Below are 24996 nucleotides of genomic sequence, written 5' to 3'. Positions count from 1 at the left end.
ATCCATTCCATTAATATACATTATCTGGCCGAAAATTTGTGGACACCTGACCAGGCTTGTTGAACATCCCATTATAGAAGTAATTCCCTCATTTGATGTTTTAATGACCTCCACTCTTTTGGGAAGGCTTTCCGGTAGATTTTGGCTGTAGGGATTTGTGCCCATTCAGCTACAAGAACATCAGTGAGGTCAGGTACTGATGTAGTCGACGTTCCCGTTCATCCCAAAAGTGTTCAGTGGGGTTGAGGTCAGGGCTCTGTGCAGGACATTCAAGTTCTTCCACTCCAGCCTTGGCAAACCATGTCTTCATGGCCTTCGCTTTGTGTACAAGGGCACTGTCATGCAGGAACAGGTTTGTGCCCTTTAGTTCCAGTGAAGCGAAATGAGTATTTGCTACATATTTTGTACGGTTTTGTTTTTCCATCTTTTTTTTCTCCAGTTTGGAGAGGAACCACAGTTGGGTGTGATAGATAGTTATCAGGTGTCCACAAAGAATTTTTGTTATAGCGTGCATTTTAATTGGCTAGTTTTGTGATTTGAACGACTTCCGGAATGCCCGGTAAATATAGACCTGTCTAGTCTTGTTTACAAATAATATGTGTAAAAAAAAAAGAAAAAAGAAAATAATAAATAAATAATAATAAAAATAAATAAAAAAATTAAATAAAAGCATATATTTTAGACTCTCTGTACGCCCTCTATCGACAACCCAAACCCGGAAGTGTTGGCCGAGTTCTCCAGCCTTAAAAATTCAGTAGAAGTGACGTCACGTGATGCCGGAAGTTTGCCCTTCGGCACTTTGGGTCCGAGCCTTCGCGGGAGCAGCGGCGCTCAAACTCGCAGGTGTTTAGCAGGAACTTCAAAATGGAAGGTGACACCGCCGTCCGGAGGCTGAAGTCCTCACTAAATAACGTGTCTTGTGAAAACAGCGGCGCTCCGAAGCGTGAAGGGAGCGGCTGTGAGGACGGGAAGAAAAAACACGGAGGCTCATTCGTGCTAAGCGAAGGAGTCGCGTGCGCGCTCGTGCTTCTGTTTATATTCGCGCTTTGGGCTTCCATGCATTGGTCTGTAAAGCAGCTCGTTACAGGAAAACCCACCGGCGACTTCAACGCCACCAGGGCAAGGTAAGCACTGCTGCGTGTCAATAAGCACCCCACTCCCTGTAGAAGTGCCCTTCATAATAGTGCACTGATGCAGAAGCGTGAAGCTGAAACTCTACCTGACTTCACGCTGCATCAGCCAAAGGGCGCGAGCTCTCTCTGTCACCTGCCCACCTGAGTGGGCTGCATATGATCTTATTTCATTTTATACTGTTGTTATGTTTTGTTGCTTGTTTTAAGTTCGCTCCTACGGTATTTTACCTCTTGCTTAATTGACTACTGGAATAAAATTGGTTTGAAGTTGGAGGTTCGATATTCGCGGATATGAGGAAATTAAGGGACCGTCTCTAAAGTGACGTACCACATTGTTAAACACGATTCTAACTTCAATAGCATTTGAAGGGAATGACTTACAGCCATATAACCAACTGTAAAGTGTTCATCTGGGTGGCAGGTATGACGCACACCTTTTTAGATTTTTAATAAAATAAACTATTAAATAATATATAAAATTTGCCATGTATTTTATTACTGCATGGCCTCATGCACAAAATATACCATCATTTATTTTTGTGTGTGAGCCCATGCAGTAATAAAATACATGGCAATATTTATTGAGCTTTAAATTAGGGTATATTTTGTGTATGGGCCCATTCTGCGGTGAGATTCATATCTAATTTACACGTAATTTAATAGCTTATTTTAATAAATATCAAAAATCTAAAAAGGTGTGCGTCATACCTGACACCTAGATGAACACTTTACAGTTGGTTATATGACTGTAAGTCATTCCGTTCAAATGCTATTGAAGTTAGAAACGTGTTTAACAATGTCGTATGTAACTTTAGAGACAGTCCCTTTAATTTCAGCATATCTGCGAATATCGACCGTCCGGCGTCAAGCCAAGTTTATTGCAGTTAATTGACTGCAGATTTGTCTGTGACCATTGAGCGAAAAAAACCCAACAACACTGCGGATGTTCACACAGACGTCTTATATTCTCTTCACACAAATGACTACATGTGAAAACGTTGAGGTACGACAGTGCAGGAGCCGTCAGTAACTGTTTTATCCTGGTCAGGCTCGTGGTGGATCCGTAACCTTTCCCAGGATCACTTATTGTGAGACAGCACCACTCTAACACAAACATCACACACACACACACACACACACCACACCTTTTTTTAAAAAAAATTTAATTTACACCATGTTTTTGGGAGGTCCGAGGAAACCGGACAAACCCACTTAAACACGAGGAGAACATGCGAAACTCCACACAGACGGTAACCCGAGCTCAGGACTGAACTGGGGACTCTGGGTCGCCGGTTCAATGCTCCTCCGACTGTCCAAAAAAAAATGCAGGTACTGGCTGAGCTGCATTTCCTGTAGGTGTGAACGACTGTGTGGGTGCATGGTGCCTTGAGATGGATTAGTGTCCCATCCGGGGTGAATTCTTCCACCTTGAGCCAAGCGTTCCTTTGATAGGCTCTGACCAGCATAAAGTGGTTACCGAAGATGAATGAATGATGCACATTACACCCTTCTACACAGGCTTTCTGTATTCGGTGGGGGGGAATGATGGCTTAGTGGTCAGCACGTTTGCCTCACACCATGCTTGCCTCGCACCTCTGGCATTGGGAGGTTCGAATCCCGCCTCTGCCTTGTGTGCACGGAGCATGTTCTCCCCGTGCTTCGGGGGTTTCCTCCGAGTACTCTGGTTTCCTCACCCAGCCAAAGACTTGCGCTGTAGGTTGATTTCCAAATTGTCCGTAGTGTGTGCGATTGCGCCTTACGATGGGGTTGGCACACCATCCAGGGTGTCCTCTTCCTTGTGCCCCGAGTTCCCTGAGACAGGCTTCAGGCTCCTCCGTGACTCTGTGTAAGATAAGTGATATGGAAAACGGGTGGATGGATGGATGGATACATGTAAATGAAGATGTTCAACAGCGCTCCACGTTGCGGTCGGAATGAAGTCATTTGCATTAATGGAAATTTTTGCATGGAAACATAGCCAATGTAAAAAAAAAGCCCAACATACGCCCGATTTTTTTTTTTTTTTTTTTTTTTTTTTTTGTACGGCGTTTCCAGCCATGGAACGATCCAGAAACAGATGTACAAAAACCTAGACGCCGAATTGTTATCGTAGTCTCATTCCCGTTCTCTCCCGACAGAATTCTGACCGATCCTGTAGGCGCCTTCTGTTATTATTTCTGTTTGTATCTGCCCGCCATATTTTCTAACGCATTTAGTTATAAACAAATTACGAATGTAAACCACAGTGACCCTGACCACAGTAAAGTGCTTGCTTCCTGACTATCAGTGAACAAACGCAGTAAATGCATCATGCAGCACCGTGAAAGGAAACCACCACATCCAATACACTCCCATGTCAATCAGCTTTGTCCTGCAAGCTTCCTACCCGTCCACTTTCTCCCACCTGCATGAGAGTAATTTTTTACTCGGTTTTCAGCTCGGGTTCTTAGCTAGTGCTCCTGCTATTTGTTAGGCCGCATGAGGTTTGGTAAGATTAGCTTTGCGAACGGATTTGTAGTTCGGTTAGAGTACAAGTTTTCAGCAGTTATGTGCAGAAACGTGTGACATCTGTAGCAAAACAAATTCCGTAAAAGTAAGTCGAGCGTACGACAAGTAAAACCGATCCGCTAATGCTCGTTTGCTCCATCTCGGCGTGGTTTGAGATCTCTGTAGCTAAATAGAGGAAACCGTTTGAGGGAACTGAGAGCTGCAGATACCACCCATGGGCAACTTTTATCTATAATTCATGCCTGTTTAGAATCGCACGAATTTCTCCGATTCTTCGCGTTCGCTGTATTTTTATTGCTCGGAGAGTTTAGTCTGTCAGGGTGAGGGTGTTGAGCGCAAACACGCTGCATTATCGCGATGCCAAAATGTACATTTAATTGAGCTATATATTTGTTTACCGCATCGCATTGCAGATCAGGTGTAAAGAAATCTATCGTAGAGAACCCTCTTATCAGTGTCTTATTGAGCCTCGTTTGCTCGTAGTGTAAACTTACATCGAGTCAGATTGAAGTTTTTTGCTTCCTCGTGTGGCCTCATGATTTTGTGTGTGTGACTGTGGTCAAGTGTGTTACTGTAGGTTAATGTGTCCTTCAAACCTGGTCCTATAGTTCTCTGCTATGTACTTTATTATTATTTTTTTCCCTCCACTTTCCAGTATGTCTGTTGGCGGTTTTCCCAATCTGTGTTTACGATGGAATGATGATCCATGCGGTGTGCATTCCTGCCTTGTTCCCGGTGTTCCCGGGATAGGCTCTGGATCCACCACGACTCTTACTGAAGATAAACGAATGAAAGAATGAACAGTCATAGAGTGCCTTTCTCTGCCTTTCCAACATTTTTGAGTCATCAAGCCGAATGTTAAAATATCAAATGGATGAGAGAAAATGAAAGCACTAAAGGAGCAGGACTGGGAGGGAAACACTGGTCAAAGACACGAGTTCTTCTCCTATCCAGAGGTTTTATTGTGATAAAGGGTGTGTTAATGTCTGTGTGGAGTTTTGTGAAGAAGGGTGTGTTAATAAGCCGATGATTTGAACCGGTTGCGTTAGAGCAGGACAACAATGAAGGGTACATAATGAGAGAACCAAAGGGCTGCTACAGCAGGTACTGTGGTGGTGGTGTTTGTGAATTCTGTATTCGGAAGTTTCGTCAGGTCTTTCCCTGCCACACAGAGAGAGAGAGAGAGAGAGAGGGGGAGGGAGAGCGAGAGCGAGAACACTGCAACTTGATACTGTTTGTCTGCCTGTCTTACTTACCACTGACGTTATCAGCCTAAATCTCTAGTTTGAACTTTGTTCCTTCTTGAATATTGCATTGCTTAAGTCATGACCTTGATGCCCAAGAGGTCTTTTCTTCTGTGTGTGAATTTTCCCTCTACTAACGCTAAGTTCCTGAAGACTGTGTTAGTTAATGGGTATTAAGAGAGCATTTGTAGTGTGAAGTTGAATGAGCCTTTGAGAGTGCAGTGTTTATGAACACATTAACGCGTTCCAGCTCAGAATTGAGGAATTCCTGGATTAACTCGAGAAACAGGACGTCTTGGCCGTAAATCCTTTATCAGCTGTGGAAGCAAAGCGCTTCCGTAGGAGGTGAAACCAGTTAGTAATGAACATGAACGCATTGTACCAGCATCAGTATTTACCCCCCCCCACACACAAATTCACATTTGCTTATGTATGTTTTGTGTGTAACAGGAAGTACCTGGAGCGCATCACCAGTGTGGGGCCTCGACCCGCAGGCAGTCCCGAGAACGACATCATGACGGTGAACTTCCTGTTGGAGCAGGTGGAGCGGGTACGAAGCGAGAGCGTCGAGGGGCCTAACACCATCACGGTGGAGATGCACAAATACAGCGGCTCGTTTAGCATCGACTTCCTCGGCGGATTCACAAGCTGCTACGATCAAATCACTAACATCGTAGTACGTCTCGAACCCCGAAGCGGAGCTCAGCACTTCGTACTGGCTAACTGCCATTTCGACAGTGTGCCCAGCAGTCCAGGTAAACACTGCGGCCATGTTCCGTTCCAATATCGGAGGTGTCGGTAGTAAATATGCAATTCGAATGAGTATTATTAGGCCGCAGCAGATATTACTGAACACTCATCAAACACTTTATTACGAACACACCGAGTAGGACCGAACCTCCCCCACCTTCTCCCATTCTACCAAATCCCAAATGTGCTCTGTTGTTTTCAGGTCTGGTGACTGGGGAGGCAACTAAAGTACAATGAACTCATTGTCGTGTTCAAGGAACCAGTTTTTGAGTAACCGTTATAAGATGGGTAAATCGTGGCCGAAAAGGAATACACGTGGTCAGCAACAATACTCAGACGTGCTGTGGCATTCCAACAGTGCTCGATTGGTTTTAAAGGGCCCAGCGTTTGCAGTAAAAACATTCCCCACACCATTACACCACCACCACGAGCCTGAACTGTTGACACAAGGCAGGTCGAGTGCGTGGATTCATGCTGCTGACGCCAAATTCCGAGCCTCGCCATCTGTTCCAGCAGAAATTCTGAAAATATAGAGCCTTACACAGGACATGCTTCTGTGTCCAATAAAGAAAATACCTATATGACCTGTAAAAGAGTTCACACACATGATTCTATCTAGCTAAAACCCTGTTAGTGTATACATTCATACACCAGGATGTACCTCCAGTACAGTGAAGAAAAATTCTTTTATAAAATCATCTCGTAGTAATTGATTTTTTTTTTTTTTTTGCAACTTTGATGTGTATTGTTAATGGTGAATTATCCTTTGTGGCTCTCTTTGTGTGTGTGTGTGTGTGTGTGTGTGTGTGAGACAGGAGCAAGTGATGATGCTGTAAGCTGCGCTGTGATGCTGGAGGTGTTGCACTCAATATCCAATCTTTCCATTCCTCTAAATCACGGAGTTATCTTTCTGTTTAACGGAGCCGAGGAGAACATCCTTCAGGTGAGAGCGACAGAAAGAGAGGGACGAAGAACTAAGAAAAGATAGATAGGTTTAGAGAACACAGCGTTGTATTGAAAGCCAAGAAGGCAAACCAAAGGGCCGGATTAAAGACCTTTATCTACACAAACACCAGCAATACAGAGACACGATGCACCTGCGCAAAAGCAACAGCCCGACCTACAGTATGTAGAGGTGTGAACTGATATGGAAATTCTTTGTGCAATGCAGCGTCGGTCTTCGTAACACTAACGTTTACATGTATCTTTAAAAAGAAAAAAAAAAATCCACGGACATCATGAAACGCATTTCCAGAACCTTTGCTACATTTTCCAATGGGATTTGGACCATTTGTTAAAGAAATAGAGAGAGAATCAGTGAGAGAGAATCAAAGAGACAGAGAGAAAGTTGCAGAGAAATACAGGAAACGAGAATCGATGGAGGGAGAAGGAAAAAAAAAACCAGACAGACAGATGGGTGAAAGAGAAAGTGGGTATCTGCGAGTGAGACTTGTGCACCAAAGCAACATTTATATCCTCGTTGTAATATGTACGTTTATTGGTGTTGTGTATGTCTCCGTGTCCGTGTGTGTGTGTGTGTGTGTGTGTGTGTGTGTGTAACTCAGGCGAGTCATGGCTTTGTCACTCAGCACGAGTGGGTGAAGCAGATCAGAGCATTTGTGAATCTGGAGGCTGCTGGAGTCGGGGGAAAGGAGCTGGTTTTCCAGACAGGTATGTACGCACACACGCACGCACGCACACACGCACACGCACACACCCCTGATCTTCTGACCACTCAACTGACCCTCTTAAAATAACAGCTTGCGTATTCAGTTTCATACCAATTAATTCTCATTAATTAATAATGCATTTTTAAAACTCCATTTTTCAGGAAAAGTATGTCCTGGAAATCTGCCTAACTATCCTGTGTACACATTTTTTAGGTCACGTGTTCACATTGTTGTGACGTGCTCATTGTAGCTTTCTCGTAATGACCGATGCCTGATAGTCACAGTTTGCACTCTCCTCTACTTTCAGTCATTAGAAGAAATAATATTTATTTCCGCTGAAAGAAAAAACAGTTTGCGGTAGTAGACGTTACAGACCCACCCGTATGTTATTGCGCGTGTGTGTGTGTGTGTGTGTGTGTGTGTGTGTGCGTGTGTTCAGGTCCTGAGAACCCGTGGCTGGTTCAAGCGTATGTTCATGCTGTTAAACACCCTTTTGCCTCTGTTGTGGGGCAGGAAGTTTTCCAGAGCGGGATTATTCCATCAGACACCGACTTCCGCATCTTCAGAGACTTTGGCAACATTCCTGGTATATTTACACATGAAAACACGCACATACATGCAGTATGTAATCAATTTTATATGGAAAAAAACAACAACAGATAGATCGATAGATAAGCACGCAGTACGACAGCCAGATGATTAGACAGTTATGTGTGCAGGTAGATGGAGAGACATTTACATGTAAGAACTTGTTTTTGGCTTCATGATTATGCAATTGTAGGAGCTTCTATCTAAAAATGCAAAATACAGGGTGGCGTCACTGCAAACCAATTCACAAAAGATTTTGTGATGACAGCATTTATAGAACACATACCTTACGAATAGAATATACTAATAACGTAATCGAAAATAATTTAGCATTTATGTTGTATACTTGACAGTTGTGTTTTCCCGCAGGTATTGATCTGGCCTTTATTGAGAACGGTTATATCTACCACACGAAGTACGACACCGCAGATCGCATACTTACAGACTCCATACAGAGAGCAGGTACGTACACGCGAACACAAACTTTACCGTTTGTTGCAGTGGCGGGAAATTATACACACAAGGATTGTGGGTAATTTCCATGCAAATGGCAACCGTCGTACTGTGGAAAAATAGTTCTGAGCACCGGAACTGAACTACTTTTAAAATGTTCACTTATGTCTTTCACTTGTATGTAATACATATGATGCAAAGGTTTGTTTATTTGTTGTCGCATCTGTAAAGCTGATCAATTAGTATCTAGGTTAAATGACAGCATCATTGATTAGGCTTTGTCGCTGCTGGGAGACATTTTGTTCACCAATGTGAGTTCAGATGTCACATCCGTAGTGCTGGAATTGCCCTTGTGTTTATTTTTTTTCAATCGGACTTTCACATTATATTTTATTTATTATATATAATATTATAGAATTATATTTCTGGCTAGTTACTCCACGTGTATTGATTGGGGTTTGTCTGGCCACGGTGAGACATTTCCAAGTAAGATTGCAGTAGAACGTAACATGGTTGAAATGTAGTTTTTGCCAGGTGATCGCGATCTTGGTGCTCGTTAATTAGCAATAAAATAGCTTTTTTGGTAAACATCTATATTGAGCTTTGTCACTCACTCAAATGTTTGTAATGCAATGTAGTCATCTTATTGTGTATAGGTTTTTTATTCATTGTGATCGATCACAGAAACTGAAAACAGTCCGTCATTAATATCATTAACACGTCCTAATCATTTTCGGCACCGTGGACCCAAAATAATGTGTGTTTTTGAATTTGGTGTGTGTCACCAGGTGATAACATCCTGGCCCTGCTGAAGCATCTGGTCACCTCGGAAATTCTGGCTGACCCATCAGAATATCGGCATGGTAGCATGGTGTTTTTTGATGTCTTGGGTCTAACGATGGTGGCGTATCCAGCACGAGTAGGTTCCATCATCAACTACATGGTCGCCATAGCAACCCTTATCTACCTTGCCAAGAAATGTTTGCGGCCTAGCAATGTGGGTAAGTACAGACACACACACACACAATCCCATAAATGTCCCAACAGTTTTGTGGGTTAGTGTGTGTGAAAGTCCTTTATAGTTTGCCCGGCGCTAGTGATATTCTTCAGTTAAACAAAATACAATATTGATACAAAGAATACCCTGGAAGTTGGACAGATTTGGAAACAAGGACACCTTTAACAAAGTGGATTATAAATTAATAGCACCGGGCCTTATTTATCAAGCTGTATACCAACAGATTTTTCAGGAATTCATGAAAAGCTAGTTGGTTTGCAAAACCGTATCCTACAAGAGCTCCAGTGTTTTTGGAGATTCACCCATGTGAACTGTCCGATCGGTTTAATAGGATTCACATTGTATAACCGGCTGTGACTTGCTGCAATTTTATTCACTGATTACGCTGGCAGGTTTAAATCGCACCCACCAATTAAATTATTGAAAGCTCACATCCATTTTATATTAATGACTACAGAGAAGGCAAATCCATAAATGAAGACAAATTTAGACTAGCTATTCAATTAGGACAAAAGAAATGGCACACTATAAATGGAGAATGAGTTGCAGTGGCTGAGCTGCATTACTGGATGATTTAGAGCACGCTGTGCTTAGGAGGCGCTGTTTAATAGCTAAATCGGGTAATGTATAAACATGGTTAAGGATAGATGTCATTTATCAACATGGGCATATTCGTATGAAGAAAATCAGTGTAACCTTTGTAAATCTGGATTAAATTAAATTTTTTTTTGCTGGCCTACGAAAACATTTACACACATCTTTAATAAAAGATTAATAAATGAGGCCCATGGTTAGCATGATGACACTTAACGGAAGCCGTCGAACCACCGGTGTGTTGTCGCGGTGTGCAGGTGGCCGGTACGTGTTGGAACTGGTGTACGGCTCGTGCGTGTTCGTGCTCAGCTGGTTCGTGGTACTGCTCACGGTTCTGATTGTGGCGCTGATGGTCACACTGCTGGGTCGCTCCATGTTCTGGTTCACTCACTTTCACACCTCCATCTTCCTGTACGGATCTGTCGCAACTGGAAAGATACTTCTGATCCACACACTTGCCAAAAACCTCTATTACAGAGTGAGTGAAACATACACAACATGTCCTAGCACGTTTTCCCTTGTTAGTTCTCCTTCCTTCCTTTACTTCACTCTGTCCCAGTATTCCTTCATCTCTTACTTTATTCCCTAGAAAGTGATTGAAAATTGTATTGAAATATTTCTCTTTCTCTCCCACGTAGAATATGCGGAAGTTGGATTTGGGCGACTTGTTCTTCGACGTCAGTCTGCTGTTGTGGTGTTGTGCCCTTGTTTTCCTCACTCAGCGTGGTCTGTGCTCGGCATATGTTCCCATGCTCATGGTGTTCTTCTCGCTCACCACCAAGCTGCTGCTCTCCAGACACTTTTTACAGAAAGGTGTGAGGCGTCGCATATTACATTAATGCACACATTTACAACGACATGCAAACACGTGGAAAGGCTTCTATGTAAATACTCAACTGTTTTACAGCTAATTAAGCCCTACAAATGTGGACAGCACCGATGCACACTTATGCAACCATGACGGCCTCGATAGCCGAACAAGTCCACTACACTGCCGCTACTCGTACAACTTCTTAAAAGAGATTACAGTCTTTTAAAAAAAAAAAAAAAAAAAGAAAAACTGCTGCACTAAACACAGCTACTTTTGAATCCAGTTGAAATATTTGGTTGTTTTTGAGACACATTTCCTGGCTCAGTTCATGCATAATTCAACACAGTCACCTTGACGTACTATAACCAAATGAATCAGTAACCTTAATGACAGACACACACATTGCAGTGAATGTAAAAATGTTGCATCGCAGCAGATCCAACCCAACGCATGTAGGCAAATCCCCACGGCCACGCGCTAAAATCCTAGTGGAAAACCTTCCCAGACGAGTGGAGGTTATTATAACAGCAAAAAGGAGGACTAAATCTGGAATGGGATGTTCAAAATGTGTATATGGATATGATGGTGAGGTGTGCACAAACTTTTGTCCGTAGAGTGTACTGTTGCAATCAATGATTCAACCCCCATTGCAAATCTGGTTTATTGTCAAAATTTACAGACTTTCAGCTGTTTGCGATGAACAAATCGAACAAAAGCAATTGAAATGATTCAACACGACGAATGCTTCAAGTGGTTTCCCCAAATTCGACTGAAAATACAACTTTTCGGTCCCAAGATTATTCAACCCCTTCATGGCAAGGATTTGTAGTATTTAGTCGAGCACCCTTTTGCTGTTATGACCTGCCGCAAACGAGATGCAGAGCCAGACACCAACTTCTGGCAGCGTTCCTGAGGAATCTTAGCCCGTTCCTCATGAGCAATGGAGTCCAGTTCAGTAATATTCTTGGGTTTGCGTGCTGTAACCGCCTTCTTCAAATCCCACCAGAGATTTTCTATGGGGTTGAAGTCAGGTGACTGTGGAATCTTCCAGGACGACTTCTGCAACCAAGCCTTGGTGGAATTCGAGGTACGTTTAGGATCATTGTCGTGTCGGAAGGTCCGATGACGACCAAGCTTCAGCTTCTTCACAGACAGCATGACGTTTTCTCCTAGGATTTCCTGATGCTTCAAAGAATCCATCTCGCCTTCCACACGCTGCAGGTTTCCAGTGCCAGAGCATGCAAAGCAGCCCCAGAGCATCACAGAACCACCACCATGCTCAACTACTGACGGAGTATTCTTTCTTCGTTCTTCTCCCTCCAGACATACCGCTGATCCATGGTGCCGGAAAGTTCCAGTTTTGTTTCATCGCTCCACAGAATAGACTCCCAAAACTTCTGTGGATTATTTGTATGATCTTGAGCCGACTTTTCTCGTGCTTTTGTGTAAGTAGTGGTGAACGTCTTGGAGTTCTGGCATGGAAATGCTCTGCGTTTAATACACTCCTTACCGTGCTCACTGAAACCTCAGTGCCTGTTCCCACCAAGTCTTGCTGCAGGTCTTTTTCACAACCTGCCTTCTCAGAAATCTGGTTGCAGCTGTTAATGGCTTCCTTTTTCTGCACGGTCCGGCTAGTCCCTAGCCGGTTCAGGTAATTCATGTGTTCCAGCTCAAGCACACCTGGTGCAAATAATGAAGCCCTTGATTAGTTGCATCAGGTGTGCTTAAGACAACACCTATTTTGTATATTTGTGCTGTTGTGAGGGATTCCGTTCAGGGGGTTGAATAATTTTGATCGCAACTGTATATGTGGCCTTGTATCTGTGGAGTTTGCTGTTCACCAGCTTGTTTATGGAGATATTTTGTGTCACTGATGGTGTGTTTATGTGCAGGTGTGTCAAAGTCCTATTTAGTCTTCTACCTGTTGGGTTTGTCTTTCCCCTACGTTCACCTGCTGTTCCTCATCTGGATCGTGTTTGAGATTTTCACACCCATTATGGGACGCAGCGGCACTGAAATCCCCCCCGACGTAGTGCTCGCATCACTCGTTGCCATGACAACCACCTTACTCTCCTCTTTTTTGGTGAGTGAATCCTCACACTTAGCAGAAAAAAAACCCCCAAAGGGTTTCTGTATATTTATGTCATAAATCTCTCACTTTAACCTGTCTTCCTAAACACGCAGATTCACTTCCTGTACCTGGCACGCAGCACTAAGCATGTGTTAGCTGCTTTATGGACGATTTTCGCTGTGATGTTTGTCCTGGTTTCCTGCGGACTTTTCTTTCCGTATTCAGGCGATCCAGCGAGTCCACGACCCAAACGAGTCATTGTACAGGCAAGTTCTTTAAAAAATATTAAATGAGACGATATAAAAGGTTTTTCTTCACATGTTGACAATCATGTACAGTCAATTCTAAAAGTCTTCGCCTCATCATATGGTGTAACGTACTAGTGTATACCCCACCATACACTAGTACAGTACTACGTGGGCGGCCGTGGCTCAGGTGGTAGCGCGGGTTGTCCACTAATCGTAGGGTTGGCGGTTCGATTCTCGGCCCACGTGACTCCACATGCCGAAGTGTCTTTGGGCGAGACACTGAACCCCAAAGTTGCTCCCGATGGAAAGTTAGCGCTCTGATACCACTGGTGTGTATGAATGGGTGAATGAGACACAGTGTAAAGCGCTTTTGTCGAACCACTAAGGTTAAAAAATTGACCTTTTATAATCTTGAAAGATTAAATTTTAAAAATGGTACTGGGTAGTGGATTTGGACTCTAGACACAGACACTCTAATATAGTAATGATTGTAATGATAAACCGCCATTTTAAGCTTGTCGGGTTTGTTGGATGAGCGATCGAGTAAAGATATTTGTGACATTTGTTTGTCTGCCTGGGAAAATTCTTCACATTGTGTAATTGTCTCTTGTCTAATAACACTTGTACACCTGCTCATTCATGCAATTATCCCATCAGCTAATCATGTGGCAGCCGTGCATAAAATCATGCGGATGAATCAATGCAGGTAAACAGCTTCAGCCAGTGTTCACGTCGAGCATCAGAATGGGGAAAATATGACCTCAGTGATTTTGACCATGGAATGGTTGTTGGTGCCAGATGGGCTGGTTTGAGTATTTCAGAAGCCGCTGATCTGCTGGGATTTCCCAGGAACTCACATAAGCACTCTTTACGTTGAGCGGATAAGTATCTCAGATTGCACCAAATGTTGATCCTTGAGGAGGATGGGCTACAACAGCAGAAGACCACATCAGGTTCCACTCCAGTCAGCCAAGAACATGAATCTGAAGCTAACTGAAGCTGGACAGCTGAAGAGTTTTTTGCCAGAATTCAGCCACAGCAGCAGCAGATGGTTTTCCCAGTCCACCACACATTTCCTTGCAAACTAAAACGTTTACAAGTCCAGCAGGTTCCTGTTCGGAAAAACGTCTCCCGCACTTCCGTGTGTGACGTAACTGACAAACACCTTCGGTGCCGTCGGCAAATCAGGCTGCATTGAACGGTGATGAAACGTGTGTATTCGAATCTGACATGCCATACAAGTAAAACACTGTTCTGTCTAACCTAGTTAATTCTGATGTTCCTGTTCTGTACTTAGTGCCTACAATTTCAAGAGTAAAATCTTTTTGTATGTATCCTTTGCTTAGAAAATTGCATGTAGTGTAACTTTAATGAGAAATACATAAAAGGTGACCTTAAGGGTACCACCCCAGTGACAAGAAAAGGTCCAGATTCCTACCATTTTATCCTGAGAGTGTAGTAAATATGTCCTTATCCTGTTACATGTGCTGAACCTGTGTTTTATTTATTTACTTATTATTTTTTAAATTGAAATTGTGGTGTTTTTGTTCTAAATGGTTGCACTATGTGAAGTTGTGTGTTGCACTGTGATGCAGGATGGTATGATGGTGGTGGTGGTGATGACCTCATGTTGTACGTGAACCTTGTTTTTCAGCACACAACCCGCACCTTTCATGCTTTGGACGGCTCTCTGGAGAAAACGGATTCGGGTTTTTGGATCAACAGCTTCGATTACACGGGAATGAGCCACATCACCCCTCACATTCCTGAGATTAACGACACCATCCGCATGCGCTGCAGTGACGAGTTACCCTTCTGCGGTTTCCCCTGGTTCCTTCCCGTCAAATTCCTCATCAAGTGAGTCATCGTATTCACCTTAAGAAACGGGGCAAGCCGAAATTCACCATGCTGCCAAGTTCCAGATAATAACAAGTTCCGAAACATAAGAGAAACAAAAGGTGGTTAAACACGTCGTATAGGTTCTTTTCTAATCATATAATGAGAGGAAAATTGTTAAAAAGGAATATTAGTGTTGCTTTTCTCTTTCTCAATGAGATGTTAGAACACGGCCTTTAAATAGAACCGTAGAAACAGTATATAGTGCGAGTTCTTGGATAATCTTTTCCTTATTTAGGAAAGAATTGACACCAGCTCCAGACAGGTAAGGGAGAAAAAAAGAAAGGTATCATCTGCGACATTACATGAGGAATCAAGGGTCAAAGCGTTTGTGTGATCTCTCAAAAGATATCTTCCTCGAGATCTACTTTCCTGCAGGTTTCATCGCCATCACAACCTAACACGTGTTTTAATTGATCAAGAACGTCTTAAGGCAATGATTAGATGGTCAGGTGGGCGCGATTATGGTTGGAGCTAAGGTCTTCAGAAGATGGATCTCCAGAAACAGGCTTGGTGACCACCGATCTAGTCTGTAATTCGGGACCAGTTTTTTCTTTGGCTTCTATTTGTTAAGAACCAAGAAAGGATCTGAAATCCAGTATGGAGGAACGATAATATTTAGTTATGTATATGCTATGTAAAGGTCTCTCAGGTTGTTGGCTTTTTTTTTTTTGTTTTAGGAAGAACTGGTATCTCCCTGCTCCTGCAGTGTCGCCTAAATCTCCACTGGAGTTTAAACTGCTCTCCAAACACGTATCCGAATGGGGGACAGTAAAGTTGAGCTTTGAAGCTAAAGGTAAGATATAGATCAGGTGTGTGAGGAGGTGTACAGAGGAATATAGGTGTAGGGGTTTTAGCAGACTTGTTCTGAACACAAACGGATGAAAATATAAGTGGATTTGTTAATAATTAAGATGATCAAAGGCTATCAAGAGGTTGTATACAGTTTTGGGGACCTTCTCATTATGTATTACCCATAATGCATTGTGAGCGTACACTAGTTTGAATAAGATGAGGCTATAATCTATGAGGTGCATAATAGCGGAGACATTCGCATGTACGATCATCTATAAGTGTAAATGTAGAACTGCTACAGTGTCTCGCTAGAGGTCATATTGGTGAGGCAGTCTGGGAAAACAGTGTCTGGAATCACCACGGGGTGAAAACGGGGTTTGGCCAAACGCGCTTCTTCTTCTGCCTTTAAGAAAACGCAAATACATTTCAGAAGGATGTATAAATAGTTTATTATCTTTTGTAAACGTTCCTTGACTATCTGCAGAAATCCCTTTAGGTAAACTACTTGCACTGTAACCATGGCAACAGACACGGTTTATGAATGCTGATGAAAAAAATGGGAAAAGTGTGACGTTTAGCCAATAGAACAAAACTCCCTCAGCGAACAGAGATCAGTTGAGTCTAGTGCGATGTCGAGGCTCCTGTTCGTCAAAGGCCGTGGACGATCATTTTTAATGTTTATTACTTTAATATTTTATTTATTGCATGTTAACTTACAACCCCAATTCCCAAAAATTTGGCACGCTGTGTTAAACGTAAATAAAAACAGAACGCAGTGATTTGCAAATCTCATAAAACCCATACGTTATTCACAATAGAACCTAGAAAACGTATCGAATGTTTAAGCTGAGGAAATGTCCCGTTTTAAGAAGAAAAAAAAAAGGTAATTTTGAATTCGATGGCCGTAACATGTCTCAAAAGAGTTGGGACGGGGGCAACAAAAAGGTTGGAAAAGTAAGTGTTACTAAACAGAAACAGCTGGAGGAACATTTTGCAACTAATTAGGTTAATTGGCAACATGATTGGGTATAAAAAGAGTATCTTAGACAGGCAATTTTATTCTTTTTCACTTTTGCCGGTAATCGGACTACCAAGGGTAGAACTGAGAAATGTGAAGGAGAGAAACCTGTTTTTAATTGTGTGCTCCTGACTTGTGGTGGAGTTGTTGTTGTAATAATAATAATAATAATAATAAAGCTGCAAAAAGCAATTATCAGAGTTCAAGCAACTTGGGGCCTTTAATGACATGCGTAATAGCTGCTGAACGACATTGGTTGATAGCGTCAATGTTTTTTCAAGATTCACAACTGGACAAAGACTCTTGAGGACGTTTTAGCACTCCGTAATTAAACTCCTGACAACAGCCAAAAGTTGTGATGCTCTATTGAAAAAGCAAAACAAAACTTTTTAAAAAAAATTATTATGTAAAATCAGCCATGTTCCAAGACCCAATAATGAATGAGTTTTATTGGAGCGTGGCTGTAGACAAGCATGTTTTTTATGATGTTATTTTTCTACAGGGCCGAGCCACATGTCCCTGTACATCCTGCCCCACACGGGGTCTTCACTCACAGGCTGGTCGTTTGCGAACGGGACGCCGCAGTATGATCAGAACGGAGAATATTTTATATATTACTCTCACGGTGTGGATGCAGCACCGTGGACCTTCTGGATTGAGGTTCAGGTAAGTTGTAAAGAACAGGAATGATAAACACCACTGCTAGCTGCAAACGCTGCGTTCGACTTCCCTTTGGAAGTGGGAAATTGCATCATTCTCAACTCATGTCTATATGTTGAATGATGTAAAGAAAATATTTGTGTACATACATTTTAATTCATCTAAAGGTAAGAAAGGAATAAATCCCACCTCAGTGAAAGTGTTTCTTCCTCCTCTCAGCCATCTTCAGAGCATTTGGATGAAGAGAGCATGATCTCCATCGCCATTTCACCTCACTATTTGTTCGGAGACGATCAGCACACCCCCGAGCTCATGTCGTTTTTACGGAAATTTCCGGACTGGGCTTTTGTGACTTCATGGGTCAGCACTTACCACATGTACCTGTACTGAGAGCTGCAAGCTGAGCGTCAGACTCCCAACGTGATTGCAGTGAAAAGTCTCTGTGAATCAGAACCACACACATTATTTACAACTAAACCATGGTCAGGGTTGTGTATTAATAGTCTGCGTTCCCCCCCCCCCCCCCCTCCTTTTCTTCTCTCTCTCCATGTGCAGCGGTTTTAAAAATGCAAAGTAATTATGACGAAGTGTAGCGTCCATGCCGTATTGAAATACACAACCAGTATTCCACCACCATCCCGTTTTAACACTGCACACTGAAGGATCATCAACGCTAACACGACTAAAGCAAACCAGCAGCTTTTTAAACCACTGTGAAGGACTGGCAATATTTCACTAGAGAGCATTATTCACTAAACTGTTCTGGGGTCATGCGGTGACGTTTACACTGGGTCACAGCGTTGAAGATGCTTTGTATTATAGTCTAAATCGACTTATGAATTATTAATGAACGGTTCGGTCTTTGTACTGCATGAGTTTTCTTATTGCAAGTAGGTCTCATTTTAGTATTTATTTACTACAAAGAAGACTCACTGACAGGTCAGCAATAAAGTCCATGAAAAAGGTACTTGGGAGTTTTTTGTGACAAATTTTAACGTGACACGCAAGAGGGGACTAACACGGAGACAGACACCTTCCATATAGTAACTTTTTTCTTACTATACTATACACATCTTAAACATGTGGCTGTAAAGTATACAATAGAAAGAAGTGACTCATTCACACACTTTGTAGGATGCTTTAAAAATAATTTATTTATTGTTCTTTATGTACAGGAAAAGCTCTAGAAACTTGGTAGAAAAAGTGAATTGTACAAGAGTTTTGTCATTATAATATACACACTCACTCCCTCTCTCACACACGTTCCTGATGCAGCGCTGCAGATCCCCCCCCATTGCAACATGTCAACCTTACACACAGGAAGGAAGTCCGTTTTCCGTTCAGAGAAGTCCTGTGTGAAATACGTACCGTTCATTAAGAACAAATGAAATGCTCGTTATAAAATATATATACACATACACGCGTCACTATGGTGTATGCTCATTCCTCCATTGCACCTATTATATCACTTTCGCCTTCAAGTCCACAGACGCGGGAGAAAACACAGAAATCATGAGTGTGAAAAAGAAAAAGAAAGGAGAGAGAGAGGGAGAATAAATTCCCAAATTCAATTTGCATATTCATATCAGCTCGAAGCTGCATGTGGGCCTAAATCACTTCTTTGGTAAGCAGACTAAATGAAGCAAGAAAGCGGAATATACATACTAAATACACATGCTGGAAATGTTTAACACACTGCAGGGAGGGAAACCCCTCCCCCAAACAAAAACGAAGCGAGATGCAACACACACACACACACACAGCACAACAAGCTACCGTTTGACCTGAGGGAGCAGCGAGAACTGAACAATTTGGTCCACATGGAGAACATGACCGAGATTCAGGGTCAAAAAGAGCCGCCAAGACGAACCGAGCTGCTGCTTGATCATTGCACACGGACACACAAAGCCGTAATAATACTGACGTCACAAAATATAGTACAAGTGAGCGGTTCCGTGTTACTTAAACCCCTACACAGCCGTGAACTCGTCTCTCAGGCAAAGACGGGGATTTCAAATCTGTCCAACGGCAACTAGAATGAGTTTCCCTTTCAGCTCACAATCCATCATATAATTTATTTAAGATTTACATAATACTATTTATTTCCTCATCAGCAGCCGCCAAAGGATGAGGAGGTCAGTTTTACTGAGCAAACCATTACGAATGACGTATTCTTCAGGTTACTGGTGTTTATGTACCTTGTGGCTTTGTTCACTCTCTCTCTCTCTCACACACACACAATCGGATTACATTTATAAATGAACGGGGTGCGAATACGAAAAAAAAAACCAACAACCTCTTATAAAGTACCAGTGGAGCATCAGTCATGAACAGTGAACTCCTGCAAATGCAATTTAAAAGTGAAAGAAAAATGAAGAAGAAATTATAATAACGACCATTCAAGCCTGAGCTCATACACTGCAGCAGATCTTTCTCAGTGTAGGAAGGAAAAAATGGGGGGGGGGGGGGGGGTAAAAAAAACAAACAAACAAACAAACAAAAAAACACCCCTCAGTTCTAGTGTTGTCACATGATAAATAATCTGGATTAATACTGGACATACACATACAGCCTGTGCGAGTTAGAGAGACGGCTTTAGCAAACGCTGCACGTTCGACACGTTTTATAGTAGTGAAGAAACACAGGACAGAATGAGCTCACTCATCAAAACACAAACGAGTAACAACGACAGAGGGAAAATATACTGAACTGTACGCACATCCTTTCAGAGAGCGTTACTGAATATATAATAAAGGTGAAGCTGTAAATTCTTTAAAACCACACACACACACACACACACACACACACAATGGAATTTGCATATCGGTGCTTTCAAAGCACAACAAGAAGCAGACGAGCGAGGACTGGAGAGGGGAGAAATTAACAACAAAAAAAAAAGCATCATGTTTTGAATGCAGAGAACTAGAATAACTGAGGTATTAGAAATACTCACATTTTAATAATATAATAATAATAATAATAATAATAATAATAAAAAAAAACCCCCAACTATTTAGACCCAAAACATCCAATTAATCCAGATGTGCTCTTCCTATTTATAATGATGGATGGGAAAACAAATGAGTACAACATGGAAATTAGGGTGCATGCTTTGTCAGGACTGCCGCTAGGATGAAAAACAAAAACATGTTTACAAGACGAGTGACCAGTGTTGTGTAATCTGCGCTGTATGATCACTGCTAGCTCGCATTCGTGCGCGCGATAGGGCTGGGTAATCCGACTACACGATTTTGATATCGGAACATATCCATATAATGTTATCATCATCATCATCATCATCATCATCATCATCATCGGATATCCGCGCTTTCACATCCTGCAGGTAGACGCTCACGTAACTGATCTTTTTCCTCGTTGCAGAATCTTTTAGAAACGCGGAAACGCGGATTAAAAAGTAAATCTCTTCGTATCTAATGTGTCATACTATGGCTAAAGCATTGTGATAAATACGGTGTAGAGAAAAAAATAAAACAGAATTGTACGACAAAATCCTTAGCGTATGTCGGAGGATAAGACGGCTCTGTGCTAACTAATAACAACGACGATGATAATAATAATATAGATTTTCCGTACTGCTTATCCTACACAGGGTCACAGAAAGCCTAGAGCCTAGCCCAGGGAACTTGGGGCACGAAGCAGGGACACCCTGGACAGGGGCCAGCCCACCGCAGGGTCACACACCCATTCACACACTACGGACAATTTGGAAATGATCATCAGCCTACAGATGATGCTTTTAAACTGGGGGAGGAAACTGGAGTACCCGGAGGAAACCCCTGAAGCACAGGGAGAACATGCAAGTTCCATGCATGCAGGGCAGAGGCGGGATTCCAACCCCCAACCCTGGAGGTGCGAGGTGAACGTGATCACCACTAAGCCACCATGCCCCATTAATCATATCATAAAAACTTAAATAATAGGGAGTGAATACAAAATGACAAATCTCCTGAGCACAACTGAACACACACACACACCCTGACAATAATAAAATCAGCATAAAAGAAACACATTTTAGCCTGTACTTTTACCGACTGGACAACGGACACCACAAACCCCGCCCTCTTAAACGGTCACGGTTTCTGACGGCTGAATCGAGTTTGCGAGAGCCGCTTTCCAGGCTTTTGCCATAGCAAGGGGTCAAAAATCATAAAAGCTACAGTTAAACCATAGCTGTTGGGACGTCTGTGTGTACAGTGAATTATCAAAACATGATATTTACCCAGCCCTAGCAGCAACAATTGCATTTTGGATACACTAATAATGTGGATGTGCGAACTTGATTCTTCGTATATTACACAGCGCCCCCTACCCCACCGCATCGAAAGGTCGCTTAAGAGCAGTTAATCTTGGAAATACAGCCTCCTCTCATAGAGATCAATAATACTGGTATTAGAACAGGACACACACACACACACACACACACACACACACACACGCACACACACAAACAGCAGTCTGGATGGATGTGAATTCAACCAAAAGACAGAACCGCAGCATTACCTATACCGATAAACCTACTGGAGATCACAGCCACGTCTCTTCTGTCCTACACTGTCCCTTATTCACTACGTAGGCCACACATCATCCCACACAGGAGGTTTCCTCTTGGTGATGTTCAAATTGTGTCCTCCTTCAGGGAGAGAGAACATAAACGTGATGAGCGAGGATGCGTGATTTACGACGAGAGTACTCCCTGCTCTGTTCGGCTCTGTTAACTGGGTGATGAGACCACGTACCATCGATAACGCAATAAACAACATCGGAATTGTAGACACACACAAAAAAATAAATAAATACCCATTGAATTCATAGCATTGAAATATATGACTTTTGAGTTTGAAGTCATAGATTTCAATGCAATGGTGTTCAAAACGCGTTATTAAGAATTCCGTGGCTTTTACCATTTAAATGTTTATGTCTCGTTCTTGCTTCCCATATACAATTCCGATAGACATCGCAAGTACTTTTTTTATAACACTGACCACCTCACCTGTACCTCAATCATCAACCAATCATTTTATTATAGACGCCATGAAAACCATAGATATTTTTGTATTTTGAGTTTTAAATCCCGCACTACTGTTTCACTGGCACTTTGTGAGCTCATCAAGTATGATGTCGTGGACCGCGTTATCATTTCTCAACACCTCTACTGAACTGTGCCATGGGAAGATGACGTGAGCCCTACGTAGCGAAAAAGAAAGCGAGCCTCCTGATCACAAAACCACCCGGCGTTCTCTCTGTAGTGCCCGAGTCACCTTAATACACTCGGACAAAGTTCCTGCCTTCTGCCTGCGCTTCCGTCCACGTCCCATAATGCACCGTGTGCCCTTTTAACGACGCTGAATGGCTTGGTGAATAAGAGAATGGTTTAGGACACGACGGAGGGGAAGCCGGATCCTGCTGATTCTCCGTCCTCTCGAATCACGAGAGCGTGCAGTCGTAAGCACCCTCATCAGCCGCCTCGTCCTCCGATTCCTCCTTGTGGTTGTCCTCCATGATACGAGGGGCGGAGCCAGCGGGGATCTCAAGAGTCATGGGGTGGGTAAAGGTCGCGACCCCGCGATGCTCCTCCACTCGGGGCAGAACTGGGTCGGCCATCTTGGAGATGGACGGCTGAAACGAGTCGAGCTGATCCTGATCCACCGAGACGTCGCACAGCTTCTGCAGCTCGGGAGCAATGAGGTTCAGGAAGGGCTTGTAACCCAGACTGAGAAACACAACGTGCTAAAAGTTACTAATCAAGATTTTCTATACGTATTTACACATTCTTTCTTCGTTTTATTTAAACCACAGTTCACGCTAGTATATTAGTTGATGCACTACTTTTGGAATAAAACATCAAGAGATACACACACACACACACACGCGCACCAACTGACCAATCAGATGAAGCCCACTGGTCAACAGCGATGAGTCCGGATTGTACACTCTGAACCGTTTCTGTATCCGTGGCGTCCAAAAAGCCCAAAACTTGCTTAATGACACCGACATCACGCAGAATCAGACCAATCACAATGCTCCATTCCAAACATCCCGCCTCTAAAAACACATGCAACAAGTACCTGTGGAAAGACAACAAACTGATCAACACACTCCAAACAAACGGTCTCCAAAAAGCACATGCAGGTCATACCTAGACAGAGAGAGCATTAATAGATTTCAAAAACACCCCTCCCCCCCAACTGATTACTATTGGAAATGAATACATTACAGGCAGGACAAACCGTCCCTCATTCTGATGAGCTTACCTCAGCTGCACCTGAGACTTGTGAGGACCCTTATTGGCCAGCTCCATGGAGATGTGCTCCAGCTCTGACTGGCTGAGGCTCAGGGTGGAGAAGTTCTCGTCCACCATCGTCCAGTCACCATCCACCATGGAGCTCGTCTCGGTCAGATCTGTGGCCGAGCCGATACTGCACTCCTCCGCTAGAGAGAGAGAGAGAGAGAGAGAGAGAGAGAGAGAGAGAGAGAGAGAGAGTGTTTTAAATCTAGATGACCCGATACAGGGGTTAGTCTTTCAGAGACAGCGCTGAATGCATTCCTGACAAATAAGAATCAAATCAAATCAGTGAATTTAATTACCAAAAAAAAAAAGAAAAATAATAATAATAATAATAATAATAATAATAATAATTGATCTTATGCTAGTTAAAATTGTGGACCAGACTATAGATCAAATACACACTTAACATAACATTAATAACAACTTATGAAGACCAAAGCAAAAACTAAGTATAGGAGTGGCTCAGAGAAGCAAACTCTGCCATCTCACTTTTATTGATGAGAGGAGACAGAAAAGCTTCTTGTGTTTGTGGAGCGCCGTGCGAAGAGGCCGAGTCAATCTCTTTAGGCTCCGCCCCCAGTCCATCCAACCAGTTGTGATTGGTTGTGATCTGAGGCGGTGCCGTGTCCATATCGCTGTTCAGTAAGCTATCGTTAGACCGAGACTTCAGCAGACGTGTGCTCAACACTGCAGGCAGAGAGAGAGAGAGAGAGAGAAGAAAAATGGGAAGATGTCAAAAGAGCAAGAGAGTAAGATCTGAGACATTTACTTATGTTCAAGGACTCACAGATCTTTACAAACTACTATATTTCTTTTTACTTGCATATATAAGTTACAGTACTTGAAAATGCAGACAAATATAAAGGACATGTCTCTACTGGTACCACACCTGTACCTAAAACACATGGACACACACACACCTGTTCGACAGCGTCCGTTTTTGAGCGGTGAGCCAGCAGGGAGAACGGGGAAAGGCCACAGGAAGTCGTTATGGAGGCATTTAAGGGCAGAGACGAAGTCGACGATGCGAGCAACACGCGTGCGCTCACGGGTCAGCCAGCCAATCAGCTCGAAGCCCAGCTGCGCCGAGAAACAGCCGAGATCCTTCAGCCGGATCTGTTCCAGCAAACGTCGTGCGTGACGCCATAACATCATGTCGATGTACATGTTCTCAGCACTGTCGCTCTCCTTACTGCACACACACACACACACACACACCCCTTTAATACGGT

At 42.9% G+C, this 24996-nt stretch overlaps 2 protein-coding genes across 3 annotated transcripts in view; one reads left to right on the top strand and one right to left on the bottom strand.

The window, feature by feature from the left end:
- The first annotated feature begins 745 nt into the window (after nt 1-745).
- Nucleotides 746-18424, top strand: LOC128622590 (endoplasmic reticulum metallopeptidase 1). 2 transcript variants are annotated; one of them, XM_053649218.1, is made up of 15 exons: nt 747-1124; nt 5336-5640; nt 6451-6578; nt 7201-7306; nt 7745-7891; nt 8263-8355; nt 9135-9347; nt 10216-10436; nt 10597-10771; nt 12662-12852; nt 12954-13106; nt 14743-14945; nt 15665-15780; nt 17300-17463; nt 17677-18424. In XM_053649218.1, exons 1-15 carry the CDS (start codon nt 865-867, stop codon nt 17845-17847), a joined length of 2646 nt encoding a protein of 881 aa, XP_053505193.1. In that variant the 5' UTR covers nt 747-864; the 3' UTR covers nt 17848-18424. The 2 variants fall into 2 exon arrangements, with proteins under 2 accessions (XP_053505194.1, XP_053505193.1); XM_053649219.1 differs by lacking the exons at nt 10216-10436; nt 10597-10771 and having other exon boundaries at nt 746-1124.
- Nucleotides 18425-18596: 172 nt separating this feature from the next.
- ric1 (RIC1 homolog, RAB6A GEF complex partner 1) overlaps nt 18597-24996 on the bottom strand; it is a 54414-nt gene continuing 48014 nt past the window's right edge. Inside the window, exons 22-26 of the mRNA XM_053649217.1 lie at nt 24685-24956; nt 24254-24451; nt 23730-23907; nt 23361-23543; nt 18597-23188 (exon numbers count right to left, since the gene is read on the bottom strand). Of these exons, the coding sequence (XP_053505192.1) occupies nt 22903-23188; nt 23361-23543; nt 23730-23907; nt 24254-24451; nt 24685-24956 (1117 nt within the window). The 3' untranslated portion in view covers nt 18597-22902. The remainder of the gene's footprint in view (nt 23189-23360; nt 23544-23729; nt 23908-24253; nt 24452-24684; nt 24957-24996) is intronic.

Source organism: Ictalurus furcatus, chromosome 18, assembly GCF_023375685.1.
Source record: "Ictalurus furcatus strain D&B chromosome 18, Billie_1.0, whole genome shotgun sequence".
Lineage (NCBI taxonomy): Eukaryota > Metazoa > Chordata > Actinopteri > Siluriformes > Ictaluridae > Ictalurus > Ictalurus furcatus.
This window is presented reverse-complemented; position numbering and strand designations above follow the sequence as displayed.